General features: G+C 42.7%; 1 protein-coding gene across 5 annotated transcripts in view; it reads right to left on the bottom strand.

Moving 5' to 3' along the window:
- Window positions 1–25,956, bottom strand: part of GARNL3 (GTPase activating Rap/RanGAP domain like 3) — a 296,004-nt gene that overhangs the window by 65,343 nt on the left and 204,705 nt on the right. For all 5 annotated transcript variants that reach the window (XM_063432805.1, XM_063432806.1, XM_063432803.1 and 2 more), the window contains one exon: window positions 19,187–19,261. In XM_063432805.1, coding sequence (XP_063288875.1) covers window positions 19,187–19,261 — 75 coding nt within the window. The remainder of the gene's footprint in view (window positions 1–19,186; window positions 19,262–25,956) is intronic.

Consider the following 25,956-nt stretch of genomic DNA (forward strand, 5'->3'; position numbering starts at 1 on the left):
TTTATAAACACATTTAGTGCAGTTTTAAAAGACACATTACAGACATGTTCTATTGCTGTTGACATCTGTCACATATGCATTTACCATGCAAACTAATGAATTTTATTGTTGTGGACATCTATAATAACCAAACACACTGTCTGCTCCTGTGAGTTTTATTGCTGTGGAGCTCTCATACATTCATAAACGCTGTGAGTTTTACGATGTTATTGAACCATTGTCAGTATAAAGTACATGGACCATACTATTCCGTTCCACAAGATATTGTTTGGTGCACAGACAATATTTGTCATCCATCATCTTGTATACACATGATGCACACTACCGTGACGTTTTTTTTTTTTTCTATACCTTTATTTATTTTTTTAACTCCCTTTACACTCATACATAATCCACATTTTTGTGACTTTTGCTGCTGTGGAATTCGGTAAATAACTCGTACACTGCACATTACCAGGAATTTATTTTCTGTGGAGCTCTGTGATTCTTTCACATTTACTTCACTTTACTGTTAAGTTTAATTGCTGTGGGGCTCTGTGGTTCACCGATACACATTGCATATTACTTCAAGTTGTTGTAACATATTCATCCTCTCCTTGTGTCCCTGACCTCGGCAAGTATTCTGACTATTCTCTAGTATGTTAAGTCCGGCCATTCTAAGGCCCGGTAAGACGTTACCTTTAGTCCTAGGTGTGATAGAATTCTGTGTGCTTGATCTATTAGTAACCCTGACAGTTGTATTGATCCATGATTTACTCATAAAAACAACACATTGCTGAGTTGTATTACTGTGGAGCTCTGCAATTCACTTCCCAACCGTCCTGATTTCACCCGCTTTTGGGACACCAGGAAACTGTCCCGAACAATCATAGAACGAGCGCATTGTTAGAAGTGCTTGCGCTTTGTTTGGGGCCATAAAACAGCCCTCAGTGGATGTTCTGTCATCAGTAAGCCAGTTAAAATGATTGGCAGAAAGCCTGTCACACCAGGCTGACCTGCCAGGATATTGGTGGACATGCCCTCTTTCCAGGCAGTACTGACGTGATTGTGCCACTGGCCCACCCCTTTACTCCACTCCAACCGGTGTCCCAATTCTGAAACAGCCGATGTTGGGAGGTATGCACTACAGACTGCACATCACTATGAATTGTATTGTTATGGAGATCTCTGATACATTCACATACACTGATACACTATGCATTGCTGTGAATTTTACTGTTAAAGAGATCTCTGATACATTCACATACACTGACACACTGTGCATTGCTGTGAATTTTACTGTTAAGGAGATCTCTGATACATTCACATACACTGACACACTGTGCATTGCTGTGAATTTTATTGTTGTGGAGATCTCTGATACATTCACATACACTGATACACTGCGCATTGCTGTGAATTTTATTGTTGTGGAGATCTCTGATACATTCACATACACTGATACACTGTGCATTGCTGTGAATTTTATTGTTGTGGAGATCTCTGATACATTCACATACACTGATACACTGTGCATTGCTGTGGATTTTATTGTTGTGGAGATCTCTGATACATTCACATACACTGATACACTGTGCATTGCTGTGAATTTTATTGTTGTGGAGATCTCTGATACATTCACATACACTGATACACTGCACATTGCTGTGAATTTTATTGTTGTGGAGATCTCTTATACATTCACATACACTGATACACTGTGCATTGCTGTGAATTGTATTGTTGTGGAGATCTCTGATACATTCACATACACTGATACACTGTGCATTGCTGTGAATTGTATTGTTGTGGAGATCTCTGATACATTCACATACACTGACACACTGTGCATTGCTGTGAATTTTATTGTTGTGGAGATCTCTGATACATTCACATACACTGATACACTGTGCATTGCTGTGAATTTTATTGTTGTGGATATCTCTGATACATTCACATACACTGACACACTGTGCATTGCTGTGAATTTTATTGTTGTGGATCTCCATGTTTTATTCATGCATGACTGCCCACCCACCGTGCATGGACGCTGGTTCCACTAACAACCAGAAACAATACCAAAGATACAAATTGTCCAGTATGAACCTTGAGTCAGAGTGTGCTCCTTTATTAAGGTGTCAAACTAAAAACCTGGCATACACATCTACTATGTGAAAATTAATAGACATTCAATTAAGTAATGGGTTAGATAAATCTCCTCAATAATCATGATTCACAAGCAAAAACGTTGAGCTCCAAGAATGCAGGAGGGTTCCACGTTCATCCCAACATCCCCAAATTCAGGACCTGGTTTCAAGGTCATGCCACATCAGCTCGACTTTGTTCCCTGGCATTACTAGGTGCCCTCATGCTATGCTCAGGGCACTAGGACATTGCAGAGAGCACTGAAACAGTGGTCCCTGCATGGTCTGCCCTTGATGTGCGAGACTGCTTGATAGGCATGCATTCTGCCCTATATTCACACCAGGCTGGCCTGCCAATTCTCTGGGCGGACCTAACCTCTTTTCTTGAATGCGAGTAATGTGTCACCAGTCCACCCTTATTAATACTGGTCACCTCACGGGATGCCTATGTTGGGGAAATAATACCAGAGTAAAAAATAAGACCAAACGGATTTAGGTGTTATAGAGGAACTGTGCTAAAAATATTGCCATTTTATTCTAATGGCAGGAGCTTGAAAAAAAGATTTTTAAAACATGGACCTTCTGTCAATGATATCGTGGGTCAATATTATGAATGGTAAAATGCACATATTTTGTCAGTAAAGCTCTGTTTTAAAAATAGCCCCGAATCTCTTTAATGTCTGCAATCTGGATGCAGTGCGTCCGTAAAAACAACGTGATCTTTTAGCATCAAAAAAGGAAAAAGATAAAAAGAACTCCCGGAGAAGCAGAGATTGTTAGTCTGGAAATATTCTTTGAAACTTTCTTCTTGTGCTACCGACATCATTATTCATATTTCCACTACTCAAAGGGCATTTACTTTAAACTCACCCTGCAGCCTTTTTAAAAAACACAGAACCATATATATATATTTTTTTTTCATCACCTCTAAAACATCTGTTCTCATTGTGAATGAAATAAATAATAAACAGGGTTTTCTGCGTGTTGTGCACAGCCCTTTGATCGGGCTGTTTGATACATCGCTCACAAGAGATCACACCTGCCCTTTACAGCTCTATATTATTTTATTCAGCAGATAATGATGAATAAAACAGTTGTTAAACTCATGTAACTGAACAAGACTTGACATATACATAGGGGTCCTCCGCTCTGCCACTAAATAATCCTAAAAACATGCAAGTATTATAAACCTCACCTAGAACTCTCAAGGTCTGAAGGAGAAAGTCTTTACGGTCTTTACTCTGATATCAATGTCTCAAGGCGAGTCTAAAGATTCTTCGAGCAAAGGAGAAAAGAGTAGATTCTTAGTGTAGTTGGTCAGGAGAAAATGGGCAGAGTCTCCGGATGGCGTTGTGCATAGGCATATCTCAGGATATAAGGTGATTGGAATAAGTCTAGAAGTTTCTTGGTGAATCTACAAATTCCTTACAGTTTGATAGTTAAAGGGTGGATTTGTATGGTCTTACCATTGAGAAGAGAATCCAGCTCAAGGCAGGACTCTGTTAGTGTACTCAAGTTCAAAGTAATCCATTCCACATATATTCTAAGGTCTGAATTACTTTTCATGGTGACAAACTAACATATCCATATTTCCTCTGGTTCCTACAAATGGGGCAGATTAAAGGAAAACTCCAGATCCCTAAAGGAAGGTTAGATAGGTGTCACCTCATGTTCCTAGCTGCGGATCATTCTGGCAATAGCTTCTGGTATCCAGTACTCTTTTTACAATTCTTGTTTAGTTTTCCTTGTTTTTTCTGGTTTTCTATTCCATGTCTGGTTTTCTTTATGCTGGGTTTTCTGGGTTCATTCCTTTATTCCGTTCCTGGAATTCCCAGTCTCCTGGATTCCTTTATATGGTTGTTTTATGCTGCCACCCCAGTTCCTTTTCCATTAATCCTTTTTGTTTCAGTTTGTTCCTGCAGGCAGTTGTTTCAAGTCCTCTGCCCTTTCTTGCAGGTAAGTGCTGTGTGTGTTTTATTATAGTTTATTTAGTCATGCATATCTAGGCAGTCTAGGAATCCATATTTTTCCCACCGTAATTGGAGTACTTTGCCGCAGTTGGTGGGCTGCATACATCTTGGACCTTTATGTATGTCTAAATCTCCAATGTTTATTGCACATATTAGTACTTAGTTATGTCTCCTCTTGTTTTGCCTTGTATCTCTTGCCTTATTTTGTCTTGTATTCCCAGTTCATGTACAGTCCTGTCCTGCCCTGTTCATGTTTTCCTCATGTCTTGTGTACATGTTCTGGGTTCTGCTTTCTGCCTTGCTCCGGTTCTGGGTTCTCCTAGTTTTTTCTTGTTTTCTTGTTTGGTGTCTATTCTAGTCTTGCCTTGTTTCTGTACTGGATACATATCTGCTGCAGAGCCTCCCTATTCAGTTCCTGGGAGGTCTGCTTATTGTCATCTGGCACCTGGGATCCGCTGAAGCTGCATCAGAGTCCTGGTATGTGGCCGCACAAACGCTGGTGCTCAACACCAGGGGGCATGTGGTTACCCTGCACCAGGCCCTGATAATCTATTTCCACACTGTGGCTCCTACTATCAAGATCAGGCATACTGGGTCTCGGTCACCGGACCGCCACCCCTGACAATAGGACACTTAGCTTTCACCTGCTGCCCATGTTTCTATATTCTCTCAGAAACACCAAATAGCACCATGGAAAACAATGATTAATGGATGAATAAAATCAAATAAAATTTCACAAATCAAAGTTGCACATTATTTAAAGGGTCTTTTCTTCTTGTTTTCTTAAAATATGGACTTGACCGTTCATTCAACATTAACAGTCTTCATATTTAGCTATTTAAGCTTCAGCGAGCTGAGACTGATGGGAGTTTTAATTTATTATCACCTCTAGCTATAGGCTCTTCTTCTTCCTGGTTCTGTATCACACAGACATTATCTAACATAAATGACAGAGGCCATTAACGGAATGAGCTGTCAATTTACCACTAAATTACGTCATGTTACCAAGAGAAAGTTGCAGATCTGGGGGTGAAACATTTTATTGCCTTTCGTGGAGACGTAAGAAGCTCTACAAGTCATTTATCTCACTGGCACCATTGACCTTCATTTTGGCAGTAAAACGAAGCCTAGTTAATATTCAGGGCACTTGTCTCTCGCCTGTAAGGGTGTATTAACAAAATCATCAACTCTGTGTTTCAAGGGTAGGAGCTCTTCCATGAATAGGCGAGGTCCTGGAATTAAGAAACAGTTCATTTCAGAGCAACCTAGAGTTAAATTATCTCAGCGTTTTCACAGAGCTCAGTCTAATATATATATATATATATATATATATATATATTCACCCGGTCAGAAAACTTGCAAGAGGAAAAAAAAACAAAAGATATGAGAGTTGAGCCATGGAGCAGCTGCTAATTTGAGGTCAATGTGGGTGTTTTGGGCATTCTCTACCACTCTCTATCTAATCCATGCCCAAAATGAGATTCCATCAAGTTATTACATTGGAATTGACCCTTTCATGGCATCATCACGAAGTTGATTTAAATAATTATGTATGGAAGGAGAAGTCTTCTAATCTATCAAAATTCCAAAAACACTCGTGAAGACTGTCCACTCCAGTAGGGTTTGTATTTTTATTTATAGAGCCTAATTAGCATGTTGATTCTATGTGGGTTGCAACAAAAACAGAGAATATGAAAACTCTACCAATGGGCAAAAGCTTAGAGAAACTCCATAGCTTGCCCTTTGGTCAGATCTCAAAAAATGTTTTTGCTCACTTGTGCCATTGCAGAGAGAACCTATACCATCTGCATATCTACCCATTAGGGCAGTTCAGATCTGAAATGCTGGCAATGCCTATGCACGAGAGATACAGTGACCCCAGACAATCATTTTGTCCAATTTAACTTAGGGAGAGACTAAGTAAATGCATTGCAACAAAAACAAAGAGTATAAGGCCTGAGCAGGGATTATATGAACAGCAAGCTACTGAGTTCCTCTAAGCTCATGCCCTTTTTCAGAGCTCTCATATTCTCAGTATTTGCTTAGGTAGGAGAAGAGTTCTCTCCAGATTGGAGTGTCCCTTTAAAGATGTCCCCTATTATCGTGTGTTGTAGAAATTAACATGGTATCCTAGACCAATGTGCCATTTATTATCTTGAAAACCCTATGAGTCTGCGGCCCTCAGGGACTAGAGTCTGACGCCACTGTCATACATCAATGTTTACTATTAAGTTTAATTTGACTACTTGACATAGAAGCATGGAGAATTTCACCCGTGTTTCAGGCATGATTTATCCGAAGAATGAAGTTGTTTGCTCCTAATGGTCCAAATCTAGATTTCATGTGTATCTGTAACCAACTCCTTTAAATTATGCTGGATTTTTCTCTCTAGGTGGGAAAGCATAATGACAGGATTATTAGTGAATTCAAAATAGTTTGCCATACCATGCATCAATCATGCTCGCTCCTTCCTTGCAGTCGAAGATGCCTAATTTAGCATTTTCAACCAGAGTACAGGAGTTTTTCTTTGCTAGTCAAATAACAGTCAAGATAACGTGTTTTGATCCTACAAGTCTTGCTGTTAAACCTATATTGGAAGAATCCATCCCAGGGGGAAACAGTGTAGCCATATCAGATGTAAAAGCTAACTAAGAGCACAAAAATGAGCATATTTTACTTGCACGCTGGAGGATTGGATTGAAATCCATTTTCTATTTTAACAGAACAATAGCACACAAACATATGAGCCATCATAAACGTACCCATTAAGGGAATAGTAAATACCCCAAATTGGTATTTAATTTAATGGTGAGAAAGAAGATTTTGATTTATATCCTATTATTTTTCCATCCAGTTTTTTTGAGCAGAATACCGTTTACACCTTTAATTCACCACATTGTCAGGTAAAGCATCGGACACTTGTTTCCCAGGATCCTATGCCATTGGTGTGGGTGGCATTTGACTGTCTGGCTGCCTTCATTGAACCCATGAAATCCAAATACGGAATAAATAATTAGATTAAATTTGACCCTGATATCAATTTCATTTTCCAGATTTGTAAATTTTTACTGAGAATACTAGAATTTGTAACCTAAACTGGATTTAAAAACAAGTAACTTATGGTTAAACGGTTACTGGAAGCACCAAGGCTACTTCAGTGCAAGCCAGTGTAATTAGTACATAATTAGGCCGCCCGGAACTAGAGATCTGGGCTGGCTAACGTCAATTCTTTGGGTCATTCATTGGCTGAGAGCAATCAGCAGACATTCTCAGCCAATGAATGAACAACAGTATCGTTATCTGGCTTCTGCAGCTCTGAGAAGCCAGATGTGATTAAGCAACCATATAACAACCATCAGCACCCAGCGTGACCCAGGTCAGAGGGCACACAATGGCAAAATGTTTTCCCTATTAAAGCAGGCTCTAGTGGTTGTGATACTTGGCAAAACCCCTTAAAAGCAAACCGTAAGTTGTGGCTGTTTACATTCATTGGCTGAGAGCGTCAGCACAACAGCCGCTCAAAATTTCCATTAGCCAGCCTGGAAATAGAGTTCTCTGGAGTTCGAACTCAATTTCCAGGCTGGCTGATGACACACCAATGTTCCACCTCCGGCATCAGAGGGGTTAAACTCTGTATGTGCAACGTTTCAAAGCAAAACGTCAAAGATACAGACTCTATCCCCTTGAGGACCGATGACGGTCCTTAACCGTCATAACGGTCTTGGGGTACTTACCTGATCGCCATTGTTCACCCGGCGGCGATCAACGTTTCACCCGGTCTGGGGGGACTGCCTGTCTGCCCAGATTAGGACCCTGCGGCCACGTGATTGCTCGATCACATGGCCGTAATAGGTGCCTGTTTTTTCTGCCTGCAGGGGGACTGTCTGTGCTAAATAAAATTAATCAGTGTAAAAAATAATAATATATGTGTATATATATAAGATATATATACATGTATTATATCTATATATAATATATGTATATATTTCATATATATATATATATATGATGTCATACTAAGTGTATTTTTATATTTATATATACATATATTAATATAAAAATACACGTATAATTAAATTACACACGTATATATAATATATATAATAACTATATATATTATTATAAAATATAAATAATAAGTAAATAAAAATACATTTAAAAAAATCTAAAAATAATTTTTAATAATTTAAAAAAGTTATATATATATATATATATATAATTTTATTCTAACAGTATTTTGATATTAATATGTATATATTTATATAAAAATACACTTAGAATGAAATGATAAATGTATCTATGTATAAATAAATAAAAATAATACGAAATATACATATGTCCATATACATAATTACATAAATAATTTCATAAATATACACGTAGACTTCAAATATATAAATATGTATATATATATATTTAAATTTTACGTGCATATTTATGTAATATTTTTACATAATTAAAGGGACTCTATAGTCTACATATAAAAGCAAGAAAGACAGGTCCCCCAGCCTTCCTTCTTGCTTTTATATGAACTTACATTTAATTAAAAAAAAATTCGAGGTGTTTTTAAATTAAAAACGTACCTCCGTTCCAGCGCCGAGCTCCCAGCGCCGAGCTCCCAGTAGGCCCCCCCGGCCCCCACCCCTGAGCGGTGGGTGGGGGCCCTAAAATTATCAATAGGGGGGGACCTATTGTCCCCCCGGCCCCCACCCCTGTGCGGCGGGTGGGGGCCCTAAAATTATCAATAAGGGGGGGGACCTACTGCCCCCCCCCGGCCCCCACCCCTGAGCGGTGGGTGGGGGCCCTAAAATTATCAATAGGGGGGGACCTATTGTCCCCCCCCGGCCCCCACCCCTGAGCGGTGGGTGGGGGCCCTAAATACAAAGGGGGTGGGGACCCTAGTTAACCCTCCCCCCCCCCCCCCCAAAAAAAAAATATCTCCCTACCTACCCCCCTCACCCTAAAAATAATGAGTGGGGACCCTTTAACTAAAAACCTGTAAAGAAAAAAAATAAGATAAAAACAACTTACCATTCGATGTTTTCTTTCTTCTAAAATCTTCTTTCTTCAGCCCCAAAAAAGGCCAAATAAAAATCCATAATAACCGACGCAATAAAAAAAAAAAAAAAAAAACGAGCGCAAAAAAAATTATCCATCTTCACCCATGGAGGGCTCCGCGCAGACTGAGCTCCGCAATGCGGGGGAAGACTTATAAAGCCTTGCCCCGCCCTGCAATTAGGCTAAGAAGACTCTGATTGGTGGGTTTAAGCCAATCAGAGTGCTCTTTGTCGTTTTACAAGCGTGGGAAAATTCCAAAGAACTTTCCCACGCTTGTAAAATGACAAAGAGCAATGTGATTGGATGGCTTGAAATCCATCCAATCACAGTGCTCTTTGTCATTTTACAAGCGTGGGAAAGTTCTTTGGAATTTTCCCACGCTTGTAAAATGACACAGAGCACTGTGATTGGATGGATTTCAAGCCATCCAATCACATTGCTCTGTGTCATTTTACAAGCGTGGGAAAATTCCAAAGAACTTTCCCACGCTTGTAAAATGACAAAGAGCACTGTGATTGGATGGCTTGAAATCCATCCAATCACAGTGCTCTGTGTCATTTTACAAGCGTGGGAAAATTCCAAAGAACTTTCCCACGCTTGTAAAATGACAAAGAGCACTGTGATTGGATGGCTTGAAATCCATCCAATCACAGTGCTCTTTGTAATTTTACAAGCGTGGGAAAGTTCTTTGGAATTTTCCCACGCTTGTAAAATGACACAGAGCACTGTGATTGGATGGATTTCAAGCCATCCAATCACATTGCTCTGTGTCATTTTACAAGCGTGGGAAAATTCCAAAGAACTTTGCCACGCTTGTAAAATGACAAAGAGCACTGTGATTGGATGGCTTGAAATCCATCCAATCACAGTGCTCTGTGTCATTTTACAAGCGTGGGAAAATTCCAAAGAACTTTCCCACGCTTGTAAAATGACAAAGAGCACTCTGATTGGCTTAAACCCACCAATCAGAGTGTTGTTAGCCTAATTGCAGGGCGGGGCAAGGCTTTATAAGCCTTCCCCCGCCCTGCGGAGCTCAGTCTGCGCGGAGCCCTCCATGGGTGAAGATGGATTTTTTTTTTTTGCGCTCGGGTTTTTTTTTTTTATTGCGTCGGTTATTATGGCTTTTTATTTGGCCTTTTTTGGGGCTGAAGAAAGAAGATTTTAGAAGAAAGAAAACATCGAATGGTAAGTTGTTTTTATCTTATTTTTTTTTCTTTACAGGTTTTTAGTTAAAGGGTCCCCCCTCATTATTTTTAGGGTGAGGGGGGTAGGTAGGGAGATAAGTTTTTTTTTGGGGGGGGGAGGGTTAACTAGGGTCCCCCCACCCACCGCTCAGGGGTGGGGGCCGGGGGGGACAATAGGTCCCCCCCTTATTGATAATTTTAGGGCCCCCACCCGCCGCACAGGGGTGGGGGCCGGGGGGGACAATAGGTCCCCCCTTATTGATAATTTTAGGGCCCCCACCCGCCGCTCAGGGGTGGGGGCCGGGGGGGGGCAGTATGTCCCCCCCCCTTATTTATTATTTTAGGGCCCCCACCCGCCGCACAGGGGTGGGGGCCGGGGGGGACAATAGGTCCCCCTTTATTGATAATTTTAGGGCCCCCACCCGCCGCTCAGGGGTGGGGGCCGGGGGGGACAATAGGTCCCCCCTTATTGATAATTTTAGGGCCCCCACCCGCCGCACAGGGGTGGGGGCCGGGGGGGGGCAGTATGTCCCCCCCCCCTTATTTATTATTTTAGGGCCCCCACCCGCCGCACAGGGGTGGGGGCCGGGGGGGACAATAGGTCCCCCCTTATTGATAATTTTAGGGCCCCCACCCGCCGCACAGGGGTGGGGGCCGGGGGGGCAGTATGTGCCCCCCTTATTTTTAGGGCCCCCACCCACCGCTCAGGGGTGGGGGTCGGGGGGGGGGAGGAGAGTAGGTCCCCCCCCCTTCAACCACTATTGTGGCCAGACAGCATCCCTGTGGGTTCGGGCTTCAGCTGTCAGCTGAAGCCACGCCCACAGCAGTGCTGACAGGCTGTCAGCACACAAAGCGCGTTCACAGTGCTTTGTGTGCTGATAGCCCGTCTGATGCATTCACCCAGAATGCATCGGACGAGAGGCCTTTTTAGGGCCTCTGAACTCGGAAGTCCCTCTGGTGGCAGTCTGATTGACTGCAACAAGAGGTGTTCCAAGCTTCCAATGTAAACACTGCATTTTCTCAGAAAATACAGTGCTTACAAGAAAAAGGCTCCGGGTAGCTGTAGCACTCACCTAAACAACCTCATTAAGCTGAAGTTGTTCAGGTGACTATAGTGTCCCTTTAAGTAATTTTATTGATTGCAATTTGAGGGACCTGCTGTAACGAGTATATACCCCTACACGCAGGATCCAGCCTAACAGAAGACAGTACAGAGGAGAGATACGTCTACCGGACCTTAGAGTGGCCGGACTCGACGTAATAGGATAAGACAGAGTCAGGAACGATCCGAGGTCGAGGGCACAAAGAGACAGCGTAAACGAAAACTAGCCGGGGACTGGTACACAGGAATCAGCAAGCCGGCAAACAGTACAGAAAAGGATAAAGCGAAAACGAAGTCAGAATACAAAGCCAAGGTCAAATACGGAGAAACACAACTGAACACAACAAGCACTAAAGGGAACTGTAGCAGAAACCACGATAGGGCAAGGAACTAAGGGAAAAGGGTAAGTATAAGTAGCCTTCAAACTAATGTGATTGGCTCCTGTCACTTCCACTCCCCCAACAGGTAAGTGTATGGGGTGATTGGCATGACAGGAGCCAATGGGAGCCTTTTTGCAATTTAGGCTCCCACTGTCTCTTTAAGAGCGCGCCCGAGATTCGCGGCGCGCTCTTAGCTGCAGGCGGGACACGTGACCGCTTCTCGCGGTCACTGCCCGCCTTCCTGTCAGAACAGTCGGACGAGCCGCGCGCGGCTCGTGCAGCCGCAGGACCGCGCGCGGCTTGAAGAGAGGACCGCGTCCGGCCCCCGGATAAGGTAAGTACCGCTACAGTACCCCCCCCTGAGGACACGCCCTCCGGGCGGGCAGGACCAGGCCTGGCAGGAAAACGCGAATGGAAAGAACGTACAAGGCGGGGAGCATGAACAGCATCCGCAGAAATCCAACTGCGCTCCTCAGGCCCATAACCCTTCCAATGTACCAAGTACTGAAGCCGACCCCTAAGAAAACGAGAGTCAATAACAGCAGATACTTCGAACTCCTCATGACCCTCCACAGAGACAGGAGGGGGAGGGGGAGTATGCCGGGTATAGCGGTTGTGTACGTAAGGCTTCAACAAAGAGGTGTGAAATACATTGGGTATACGCAGATTCTTAGGCAGACCCAAGGCATAAGAAACGGGATTAACCTTATGTATAATGCGATAAGGACCAATGAAGCGGGGAGCCAATTTCATAGAAGGCACCCGGAGGCGAATATTCCGTGTGGAAAGCAAAACCCTGTCCCCCACAACATAGGAAGGAGCCGATCTGCGATGCTTGTCAGCCTGAGCCTTCTGGCGGGCAGCAGAGTCCACCAAAGAACGCTGAACCTGCTCCCAAGTATTACGCAAACCAGCCAAATGCTCATCCAGAACTGGCATGCCCTGAGAGGAGAATGCAGCCGGAAGAACAACGGGATGCTGGCCATAGACAACGTAAAAAGGGCTTTTGCCGGAAGAATCATGAGTGGCATTATTCCGAGCAAATTCAGCCCAAGGAAGCAGGTCAGACCAATTGTCCTGATGGTGAGACACAAAACAACGGAGGTACTGCTCTAGAGACTGGTTGGCACGTTCAGCAGCTCCATTAGACTGGGGGTGGTAAGCGGAAGAAAATGAGAGGGAAATACCCATCTCCGAACAAAAGGCTTTCCAGAACCTGGAAATAAATTGGCTACCCCTATCGGATACAATAGATAAGGGAATACCATGTAATCGAAACACTTCTCTAGCGAAGATAAGAGCCAATTCCTTGGAAGTGGGCAACTTGCGAAGAGACACAAAGTGAGCCATTTTGGAAAACCGATCTACTATCATTAGGATGACTGTGTTACCATTCGAAGGGGGTAATTCAACAATAAAATCCATTGATAGATTAGACCAAGGTCTCTCGGGAACGGGCAACGGATGCAACAGCCCACAAGGAACTCTACGAGAGGTTTTCATACATGCACAAGTAGTACAAGCACTTATATAGTCAGTAACATCCTTACGTAAGGTATCCCACCAGAAATACCGAGAAACGGCTGACACTGTTTTGGAAATACCAGGATGTCCAGCAGTCTTAGTATCGTGATAAAGTGACAGAATATCCCGTTATTGGTCCAATCGACCTGTGAGGCAAGGGTACGAAACTGTATAGCGTAATCAGCCACAGACCTAGAACCCTGTTTAACCCTCATTAATGCTCTAGCGGCATTCTTAGACCTTTTCATAGTATCAAAAGTTCTGCGAAAAGCTGTTAGGAAACTGTGAAAGTTATGCACCATAGGTCCATTAGCCTCCCAAATAGGGTTTGCCCATTCAAGTGCTTTGTCGGTAAGTTGGTGCATAAAGAACCCAACTTTAGACCTCTCTGTGGGAAATGAACGTGGATACATTTCAAAATGAAACTCTATTTGGTTAATGAACCCTCTGCATGTCTTAGAATCCCCTCCATACCTAGGAGGAGGCGTTAAATGTGCTGTAGCGTTAGGCATAGTCGATACTTCAGGAAGCAGGGGTGCAGGAGGGTTAGGTGCGGTTGCTGGAATGGTTCTAGCTAAGAGCGTCTGGAGAGCCTGAGCTATTTGATCCATACGGTGATCCTGCTCTACAAATCTAGCCTCATGGGTCGCCATCTGTTGAGCTAAATCTGCGGGGTCCATGGCCCTATCGTAATGTAACGAGTATATACCCCTACACGCAGGATCCAGCCTAACAGAAGACAGTACAGAGGAGAGATACGTCTACCGGACCTTAGAGTGGCCGGACTCGACGTAATAGGATAAGACAGAGTCAGGAACGATCCGAGGTCGAGGGCACAAAGAGACAGCGTAAACGAAAACTAGCCGGGGACTGGTACACAGGAATCAGCAAGCCGGCAAACAGTACAGAAAAGGATAAAGCGAAAACGAAGTCAGAATACAAAGCCAAGGTCAAATACGGAGAAACACAACTGAACACAACAAGCACTAAAGGGAACTGTAGCAGAAACCACGATAGGGCAAGGAACTAAGGGAAAAGGGTAAGTATAAGTAGCCTTCAAACTAATGTGATTGGCTCCTGTCACTTCCACTCCCCCAACAGGTAAGTGTATGGGGTGATTGGCATGACAGGAGCCAATGGGAGCCTTTTTGCAATTTAGGCTCCCACTGTCTCTTTAAGAGCGCGCCCGAGATTCGCGGCGCGCTCTTAGCTGCAGGCGGGACACGTGACCGCTTCTCGCGGTCACTGCCCGCCTTCCTGTCAGAACAGTCGGACGAGCCGCGCGCGGCTCGTGCAGCCGCAGGACCGCGCGCGGCTTGAAGAGAGGACCGCGTCCGGCCCCCGGATAAGGTAAGTACCGCTACACCTGCCTGACAACCCAGGACGAAAGTCCAGAGAATTTAATTTGCTAGCACTGTGTTTAACCTTGTAACTTTCTATGACACCCTAAAACCTGTACATGGGGGTACTGTTTTACTTGGGAGACTTAGTTGAACACAAATATTACTCTTTCAAAACAGTAAAACATATCACAGCGATGATATTGTCAGTGAAAGTGAAGTTTTTTGCATTTTTCACACACAAACAGCACTTTCACTGATGATATTATTGCTGTGATACGTTTTACTGTTCTGAAACACTAATATTTGTGTTCAGCGAATTCTCCTGAGTATGACAGTACCCCACATGTAGAGGTTTTATAGTGTTTTTGAAAGTTACAGGGACAAATAGAAGGCTTGATTTTACTTTTTTTTCTATTGAAAATTGCCAGATTGGTTAGGTTGCCTTTGAGAGCGTATGGTAGCCCAGGAATGAGAATTACCCCCATGATGGCATACCATTTGCAAAAGAAGACAACGCAAGGTATTGCAAATGGGGTATGTTCAGCCTTTTTAGTAGCCACTTAGTCACAAACACTGGCCAAAGTTAGCGGTTCATTTTGCATTTTTAACACACAAACAAATATAAATGCTAACTTTGGCCAGTGTTTGTGACTAAGTGGCTACTAAAAAAGACTGGACATACCCCTTATTGAATACCCTGGGTTGTCCACTTTAAAAAAAATACGTACATGTGGGGTGTGATTCAGAGATTTATGACAGATAATAGTGTTACAATGTCACTATTGATAGATTTAAAATATATATATTGAAACATCAATGTTCTACTTGTACTTATTCCTACTAGCCCTATAACTTGCAAAAAAAAAAAACAATAAAGCATGTAAACACTGGGTGTTTTTAACCTCAGGACAAAAGTTTGAATCTATTTAGCAGTTTTTTTCATTAACATGTGTTTTTTTTTTTTTTAATTTTTCACCATATTTTATTATTGTTTTTAAAGTAAAATATATAACATGATACAAATAATAGTATGTAAAGAAAGCCCTTCTTGTCCTGAAAAAAACAATATATAACTTGTATGGGAACAGTAAATGAGAGAGCGGAAAATTACAGCTAAACACAAACACCACAAAAGTGTTAAAACCGAACTGGTCCTTAACGTACAACATCGCAAAAACAGGCCGGTCCTTAAGGGGTTAAACAAACTAGTAGGCAATGTGTGATCTATGACAATTTACCAGTTTTTATTATTATTATGTTCCTTTTTTTTTAAACAAACATGTTAAAATATGCATTGTGTTCCCAGTCTGAATACAATTAAACAAATTACTTCATTTTAAATGCTCTATAGACAGCATCTAATAAATTGAGATCTAATTGTGTGGTGCCAAATTGTCCTCTGAAACCCGTATTTTTGTCATTTGGGACAGAGGAAGAATGCCATTATGAAAACCAATGTTATTGAATAAAATAGACAGTATAAGAACCCAGGCGGAATTCAACTCCCGATCTTGTTATGATTATAATGGAAGATTAAACACACCAGGAAATAAATGCCTATTTCAATGGTCTGCTAAAATGAATGGGCCATATTTATTAAAGTGAAACTGGGGCAATTCTCAAGCAAGTTGCTAAATGCATACCATTCCTCTGGTTTTTATATTAATTATTCAAAATATATAATTTTGTCCAAAGACGACCCAATGTTTGCTTTCTTTTTTTTTTATGTGTCTGCAGGGCTGCCATCAGACATTTTAGGGCCCCTGACACAGCTCAAGGTCTGGGCCCCTGGGGCCTGCCTCCAAGTCCGCCCCCGAGTCCGCCCCCGAGTCCGCCCACAGGGCCGCCTCAGAGTCTGCCCACAGGGCCGCCCCCGAGTCCGTCCACAGGGCCGCCCCCGAATCCGTCCTGTACCCGGCCAAACTGAAAGGAAGTGCTCACTGGGAGAGCACTTCCTGTCAGTCAGGCCGGGTACAGGAGACTGAATCTGCTCCGCTCGGCCACACTACCATACCAGGAGACAAACCAGGGAGCAGGGACCAAGGAGGGGAGGCACACAACGGGGATCAAGGAGAGGAGAGAGGGGCATTAAGGGACGGGGTGTAAGGATCACTATGGGACCAGGGTGATAGAACACTGTGGACAGGGGGTGGGGGTGGTGGTAAGGAACACTATGGGGGTAGGGGGTGGACAGGAACACTATGTAAGTGGGTTGGTAAGGAACCCAGTGGGACAGGGGAGGGGGGGGGGGGGAAAGGACACTATGGGACAGGGAAGGGGGGTGAAGAACACTATGGGACAGGGGAGGGGGAAAGGACACTAGGGGGGAGAGAGGAACATTAAAGGAAGACACTAAGTTACAGGGGAGGGAAGTGAAAAGGAACACTGGGGTAGGGGGGACCACTAAAAGAGAAGGGAAAGGAACATTAAGGTGAATGGAGGGGCACTAAGAGACAGGTAAAGAGTGTGGGGGGTGGGGGGGTGGGGGGCTCCTACCGCACATATTTTACACACAAACACTCTGCATCCACTAAACAAACAAACACACTGAATCCACTACACAAACACACACACCCACACACTGCATCCATCACCCACACTGCATCCACTACACAAACACACACACACACACACACTGCCTTCACTAATCAAATACTCTCACTGCATCCACTACACACACATATAAATATTCTTAAAAACATAAAACAAATCTGACTGGCGTGTATATTTTGTGCATTTACCACTTAATAAAAAAAGATTTGTAAAAAAAAAAAAATACAGTAAATGTACAGAATATCGGTAAGGTGTCAACTGTCGGCTTGAAAGTTCACAGATTATCGGTATCGGCTCTAAAAAAAATCAATATAGGTCGATCCCTACCATATACACAATATATATTATCAGAGACATTGCTAAGGTTTGGCCCAAAAATAATTTGGTGTCCCCTTCCAAACGCACCTTCCATGCCCCTCTCCCCAACACCATTCCTTAACAAACCTCTAGACACACTCAAAGACATACATAGATACATACAGACTGGCAGACACAAACACACAAAACACATACACACAAGCAAACACATGCAAAGATAGACACACACATATAGGCACACAAGCACAGATTGGAATAGACACAAACAGACATATACACACAGTGATACAGACAGGTACATACAGTCACAGACAGTCACATACATGCATACAGAGAAACAGACAGGTAAACACAGAGACATACATACACACACACACACACACACACACACACAGGCATACATATACACACAGAGAAAGACACACACAGGCATACTTACATAACATAAAAAGGATACTGGCTCTACTGCAGGCAAGTCTGTTATCTGTTTTAGGGCCAGCAGCTGCAAGCCTCCTGTAGGGAGAGCTTACAGCATTCTGCCAGCCTTGCTCTTCATTTTCTAGGTCCCCTACTGCCTGGCTGCTGTGCAGTCTCCAAGCCCAGACCCATCAGTTAGTATCAGCCAGGACCCGAGGCCGCACAGTAATATACATAGAATGTCATATTTCCTGTATATCTATCACTGCATATCTGACTCCTATCTAAGGAGAGTAGTGTAACCTTTTAGGGCAAATAATTCAATGATTAATGCACAGTGGTTGGCACTCTACAGTACATCGTCCCTTTAACCCCTTAAGGACACATGACATGTGTGACATGTCATGATTCCCTTTTATTTCAGAAGTTTGGTCCTTAAGGGGTTAAACATTAAAATTCACTAAACACCAAATTGTAGTGAACAGAAGTCCCAACGCCAAAACATGGGCTAAAACAATAAGGCTGTGACTGTAGTGGACATCAAGAATTTTTCCAAGTCATTTACATTGGTCTAAATTATGGCAACCGTATTGAAAACGTATTGAAAAACGCAGAGTTTGGTTTGGCTGAAAAACATTACTATTTCTAAGATCCCACATATTATGTGGCGCCTCGGTGATGTAAGAGTTTAAATGCAGTCGTTCAACGTGTCAACCAAAAAAATTGGGAATTTTATCTGAAAAGTAATTAAAACGTATAGGTCTGTTTGGCTACAAGTTTGAAAAATCTCTCTATTAAGGGTGCCGCAAAAACCAAGTCTCACAAAGTACCAACTGCCCGGAAATGGACTTTGTATCAGCCCATCCAATATTGGGCGAAAATTATAGACAGAGCACTGGGGACAATTGAAAATGATTTGACATAGACCCAGGGACAGCAACCACAGACTATTTGGTCCATAACTACTTCTGTGAGTTGTAGTGGTTATGGTGCTTAGCGTGCCCTTTAAGTCATGTTTATTAGATGCTAACGGGATGAGCCATCCTAAAAATGTATTTTGTACACAAATAAACTACTAGACATTGTGACTTTTGTTGTTTGCTTTAGGATAAGAAGATTTTACCGCAGAAACAAAAGCAGGCATCCATTTGCATATCATAAAAACAGAGCTGTACACCTCTTAGTGAATCTCCCTCAAATTCATATCGCTGTACCTCATCTAAGGATCCATTCTCCACACGGAATCTCCCAGCTCTTTGTATGGCCCCATCTGCATCACTTGAAATAAGCTGGAAGACAAATTAACAGAGTTTTACAATACGGTCCCCACATTCATGTTGTGCATAAACAGACATAGCCAGAGGGGACCTGTCAGCCAAGCATTCAATGAGAGCAAGGTCCACTGCTTATAGGGAATACAATGTCATATTTACCTTCAGTAAAACAGGAAGAGTCTTTAGTAGGTTGCAATACTGGAATGTTTTGGGTAAATCCCAAATTTGACTGTGGTTATGTATTCACTAACATACCTCCCAACATTTCAAATGGAGACAGAGACACTTTCATTTTAGGGGTTCAATGGGGTGTGACCAGGGACGGGGCTGCTTTGTCATTTTTAGGTGACTTACTAATAACTTTTACAACTAAAATGTAATTTGGAACAAGAACAATGTATTTTATTTACACAGACTGATTTCGAAACACATTTATTGTAGTTTAAAGGGACACTATAGTCACCATAACAACAACAGTCTGATGCACAACGTGCAGCACTGATGTTCGGAATGCATTGATTCAATGCATCTCTATGAGGAGATGCTGATTGGCTAGCACAGAGTTTTTTTATGCATGCGCATTAGCCTCCCAATGCTTTCCTATGGGAAAGCATTCGATTGGCTGAGATTGTCAATTCTGATGATCTAAGCCAAAAGAGGAGGACCAGGGGTGGGGCCAGCGCCGGCAAACCTACAAGGCACCTGAGTAAAAGTGAATTTTAACCCTATCCAAGGAAGCACAGGGGTGGGGGGGGGGGGGGTGGAGGGGCAGAACACCTAAATAGTGACCTGCCCTTATAGTGTTCCTTTAAAGACACATTACTGGGAGTATTATTACTGTGGAGCTCCGTTATACACTCAGACACATTACTAGGAGTATTATTGCTGTGGAGCTCTGTTATACACTCAGACACATTACTAGGAGTATTATTGCTGTGGAGCTCTGTGGAACTCAGACACACCATTCCTAGAAAAGAGGAACATCAGGATAAAAAAGAGTGACAGAGGGATTTGGGAATGCCCGTGTCCAACCCCTGCCCAGGACAGCTAGCAATGCGGCCTGATTGAGCCTGGGTGGAGAGGGACTGGACCACCCAGGCAGACAGCTGTAGAAATAAAAATGCCATTTAAATAATTTTCCCCTCAGACTGTGACAGCCTGTGTCAGTCCAAGGGGATTAATGAATGGGGTGCTGGCAGCTGCTGCAGCCGCGTTTAGGGTGATGGTGGCCGGAGTGAGCACTGTGAGGCTCCTTTTACCATTCTCGTCAATTCTGTGTCCATGCTCCACCCCTGCATGCAAGCACCACCTCCTGCACATAAGCTCCGCCCCTATGCAGGCTCTGCCCCCACACTCAAGCTGGAAGAGGTCAAGAAATGGCTCCCACAGTCTTCAGTGCCAGGTAAGCTTCAGCTAATTTGTCAGTGACTTTGTGTGTATGTGCCTGCTAGTGAATGAGTTGTATGTTTGTGTGTAAGTGAGCTTGTCTTAGTGAGCATGTGTGTGTGTCAGTGAGCTTTTCTGTCAGTGAGCTTGTCTGTAGTGAACATGTGTGTGTATGTTAGTGAGCATGTGTGTGTGTCAGTGAGCTTTTCTGTCAGTGAGCTTGTCTGTAGTGAACATGTGTGTGTATGTTAGTGAGCTTGTATGTAGTGAGCATGTGTGTGTGTCAGTGAGCTGGTATGCAGTGAACTTGTATGCAGTGAGCATGTGTGTGTCAGTGAGCTTGTCTGTAGTGAGTTTGTGCATATGTGTGTATATATATATATATATATATATATATATATATATAGAGAGAGAGAGAGAGAGAGAGAGAGAGAGAGAGAGAAAATGAATGAAGTGAGAGTACTCAGTGGATTTTTTCTGAGTTGTATTCGTGAAGAATTAGGCGATCGCCTAATTCTTCACGAATACAACTCTGAAAAAATCCACTGAGTGCCCTCTCTTCATTAATTTTTTCTATATTATACACTGTGCAGCACCATGGTTTATTGAACGTTTAGTACATTTAAGGTAGAGTGCCATATTGTTTCCATTTTTTGTATTATATATATATATATATATATTGTTAAAGGGACACTATAGTCACCAGAACAACTACAGCTTATTAATTTGTTCTGGTGTGTAGAATTATTACCTTTAGGCTTTTTGCTGTAAACACTGCTTGTTTCAGAGAAAATGCAGTGTTTACATTACAGCCTAGTGATAACTTCACTGGCCATTTCTCAGATGGCTGTTCGAGATCCTTCCTGGGTCATGGCTCCCTAAAATGCATCCAAACATTCAGTGCCTCCTCCCTCTACATGCAGATACTGAACTTTCTTCAAAGAGATTCATTGATTCAATTCATCTCTATGAGGAGATGCTGATTGGCCAGGGCTGTGTTTGAATTGTGCTGGCTCTGCCCCTGATCTGCCTCTTTGTCAGTCTCAGCCAATCATATGCGGAAGCACTGTGATTGGATCAGGCTACCAGTTCTGATGATGTCAGCAGGCAGTGAGCAGGTCTAAAGGAAACAGGGAGAAAGTAAGAAGCTGCAGACTTGAATACAAGTAAGATTTTACTATATTTAGGAAGGCATGAGGGGACCAGGGTGGCTAGATGGTGGTTTTAACCCTATAGGGTCAGGAATGCATATTTGTGTTCCTGACCCTATAGTGCTCCTTTAATGTTAAACAAACATTTGCACATCAGTCAAGCCATAAGACTTGCTTTTCCCACAGGAATAACACATTTGCAGTGATGTTACTACCACAAAGGATTCGCGGTGGGCATATGAAAATTAGTTCAACAAAGAATCACATTTTTGCCTCATTCTATTTTAAACATGGATTCCTTTGAGTCTGTGTTTGCTGTTAACAACAGCTTTAAAACACAACTTAGGAAAATATGCAAAGTCAGTGAACCACTCATGGACAGCTGTTTCATTGTTAATGCAAATCATCAGCATGAGGTTGCTTACTGGCTTGCTAGTGAGGCTTGGGAGTGCCTGTGAAGCAGAAACCAAAAAAGGTATGGTGGGGGAAAATTGTGAGTGAAAACCCCTTCCACCTGAAGTCTGTGGATAGTTAATACAATGTTAAAACAAAAAGCTGCACACCAGTCAAGCCATAAGACTTGTTTTTCCCACAGGAATCACAGATTTGCAGTGATGTTACTACCGCAAAGGATTCTGGGTGGGCATATGCAAATCAAATTAGTTAAACAAAGTATCACATTTTTGTGTGTATACACACACACACACACACATACAAGCTCACTACAGACAAGCTCTGTATGTATGTATGTATGTATGTATGTATGTATGTATGTATGTATACACATACATACATACATGCAGAGTGCCTGCAAAATGAAGCTAGCTTTCCCCTCCCAATATGCATCCCCTCCCGCCTTCCACTGTTGCACAGTTAATTTAAAATAATTCCCTCCTCTTCCCCACTACCTCTGTCTCCCTTCCCCTACTCGCCAGCCTGGAGTGTGCGCATTTGCTCTGAGCATTGCAATAGGTCTAACTGGCTCTATGACAAGCCCATGATTGCACCAAGAGCAGCCCCTGCAATGTGGGAAGGGGTGTGGAAGTCAGCGCCAGGAGTTTAACCTGGTGCTTTATTTAAGGGGAGTAAAAACTTTTATTTACAGGTGTTACTTTAAACGGAGGGAGGGGGCTTGTTAGTCAATGCACCAACCACTCTTTCCGATGCAGTAATTGTCTATAAATTCAATATATGCTCTTTCAACTTCTATTTAAAATATCAAACTTTGTTATAGTATTTCTTCAAAGCAATATATTTTCCTCCTGTGCCTTGTTGATGATTTTGAAAGCAACAACCCTATCCCCCCACCCCTCTCTCTCTGTGTCGCAGTTTTGTTAGCACTCTAAACTACTTTTCGTTTTCAATGGCAAGAATTGGCGTCGGTTCAAGAACCGCATTAATAACATACTGTGTTGCAAATGTGCATTAAAGAACGGTGCCAGGGTTTCTTTGTAATTTATCCTGTGAATTACTGCAGATACATAAAAGGTGTAGCAATCAGAATTTCATTTTTTTTCCCCTCAATGTTTAAAGAAAAAACAAAAAAAACAAAAACAAACCAGAAACAAGACGAGGGTAAACAGAAAACGTGGAGGAGGGGGCGATTTTCAAAGCCAAATGACCTAGCTGGCACAACACAGTGCCTAAGGCTTTCAGATAAGTAAAATGTTTGCAATTACCACATTTCTCCTTGTGGGGGCGAACGTGCTAACTTCACATGTCATATATAAAATATTTCGCACAGTTTTGTAAGGTTATAACTTCACATTTGGCTCTAGTGGCAATCAAGAAAACCTATTGACTGCAAGCAATTCAATAAGGTTGTTTTTCATTTGGATATTAGGTCCCAAATTCTGATACATTACAGAATAGGAGACAACCAGTAGCAAACTTGGATAGCAGGATTCTCAAATACTTTCAGATGCCAACCTTTCACATTAAATTAACGACCTTGTATACATTATAAAGATACTGCATATATTTCCCATACCTCTGAAAACAGCCATCTTAACTACTTGCCATGGGATCTGAGCGATTACTCTCTTCCATTAGGAAGTTTCTTGACATTGATCAGGGATGACGGCTATTCAATCAGAATTAGTGCCAAAGTCAAAGAGCACACTATAGGTAGTTTTTGTAAATGTATTTAATGGTGCTAGAAGCTATAGTGGTAATGGATTCATTCATTTTAAATGTATCAACAAAATGCTGGGGGAGCTAAAACAAAATCTATAAAGTAATAAATGACTACTGGATTATCCACTAAAAAGCAATTGGAGGAAAAATTAAATCGCAAAACTTGGTCCTAAACAGTTAATGGATTACTCTAGGCACCATAACAACTTCATTGGAATGAACTTGTTATGGTTTCAGTAGGTCCCTGGCGCTGGCTTACCTCATGGGGGTAAACCGTTCACGAATGGTTTAACCTCCAAGTCCAGTATTTAGCTCCCAATCACACTTCCCTGTCCTTCCTCTGCTCAGAATCTAGAAAGAGGAAGCCTCGGACAAGGGCTGACGCTCTAAGCCAGTCAGTAGCTCCCCATTCACAAAACAGCTTGAAAAAACGTACGTTGTTGTTTTTTGGGAGTTTTTTTGGCTGAGAGCTACTGATTGGCTTAGAACTTTAGCTGACGATCTCAGCCAATCAGTAGGCCACAGTCCGATGCTTCCTCTTTCAAGAAGCTTAGCGGCAGAAGGACAGGGGGCAGAGGGATTGGCGTCTGATGCTGGACTTTAGAGTTAGACCATTTGTGTACAGGTATTTACCAAACTGGCAATACTGTCAAATATTGGTGATTTATGTCGTTTCATTTTCAAGACGCCATGGTCCTTTATATTAAACCCTGTAATGTTAACCATTGCATGATTATTTAGAATTATGTCTCAAGGGGAGTTTTACTCCACCAATGTGGACCTGGTCAAGTTCCAATCACAAATGGGATCACAAATGGGGTCAACTGTGAGTATGGCATGAAATAACGGTCTGTTAGCTGCTGTTAACCTGCACATGTCTAAACTGCTGAAACCGGGGTGTGGCCTAATGAAATCATTAGTATTAGCGACATCTTAGAAAGGTTTTTATGTCAAAACCAAAGTTATGTATCTCTTTATAAAATCAGCTGGACTGGTATAGGAATGGTGAAAGTTTCAGGTTTAATTTGCTATGAGATTGTTGTCAGCAGAAACAGATCACAACAGTTTAAATTCCATTTACTAGAAAGGCATGCTAAATATCCCTTCGAGAATTCACCATATGTCACTGATATCATATCAGTATCTTTTTGTCATGAACTTGAAACCTCCCAAGAAGTTGCTGATTGCGGATATTCTGTCATGCACATAATTAAAAATTAAAGGGTTAGGTTGGAGTAAGCCTTATTGTGCTGGTTCGCAAAAATCAGAGTGGAAAAAAACCCCCAAAACTCTAATCCAGTGACCAAGTTCTCCCCTCAGGCCAATCCACCATAGGGTTGCCACTTTTCTGGGAAGAAAAAAAATACTGGCCATACTAATTTGCATAATTAATAATGTATGCATGACTTCACATCATGTAAATCACAAGGAGTGACATAAGAGAAATGTATGTAAAATCACCCAAAAAACTACTTACAGTTTGATTTTGCTGTACAGGGGGATTGCTCCCACTTTCTCCCTGTCTTGCAGTGTCTCTCCTAGTGCCCCCTATTGTTTACGTGTATCCCAGTGTCCCCATGTCTCCGTGTCCCCTATTGTCCACATATCTCCCCTAGTGTGTCAGTGGCCCTATGTCTCCCAGTGTCTGTGTCCCCATGTCTCCCAGTGTCCCCAAGTGTCTGTGTCCCCAGGTCTCCCAGTGTCCTTTAGTACCTGTGTTCCCTTGCGGCCTGGTGCGCTTTCGGCTGGGAGTGACGGCCAACCTCCTAAGCGGAGCCAAACAGGCTTAACTGCGGCGGAACCGTGTACCCCACCCCCTTTGGACCGGTGGGGGTTATCCCGGTCCCCACCTCTACTGCTGCTGATACTCTCCAGCACTTGACTACCACAGGAGAGCTACTCCAGAATCACACAGAGATTGCCCAACGGTGGGGAACAAGATGGCGGACGCACTTGTCTTAGAGACACGAGACCAGGCCCCACACCAAACGAACTCACCTGACAAAAGCGGCACTCTCTCAGACCGTCTAGAGGCAG

The sequence above is a fragment of the Pelobates fuscus genome, chromosome 9 (assembly GCF_036172605.1).
Source record: "Pelobates fuscus isolate aPelFus1 chromosome 9, aPelFus1.pri, whole genome shotgun sequence".
Taxonomy (NCBI): domain Eukaryota; kingdom Metazoa; phylum Chordata; class Amphibia; order Anura; family Pelobatidae; genus Pelobates; species Pelobates fuscus.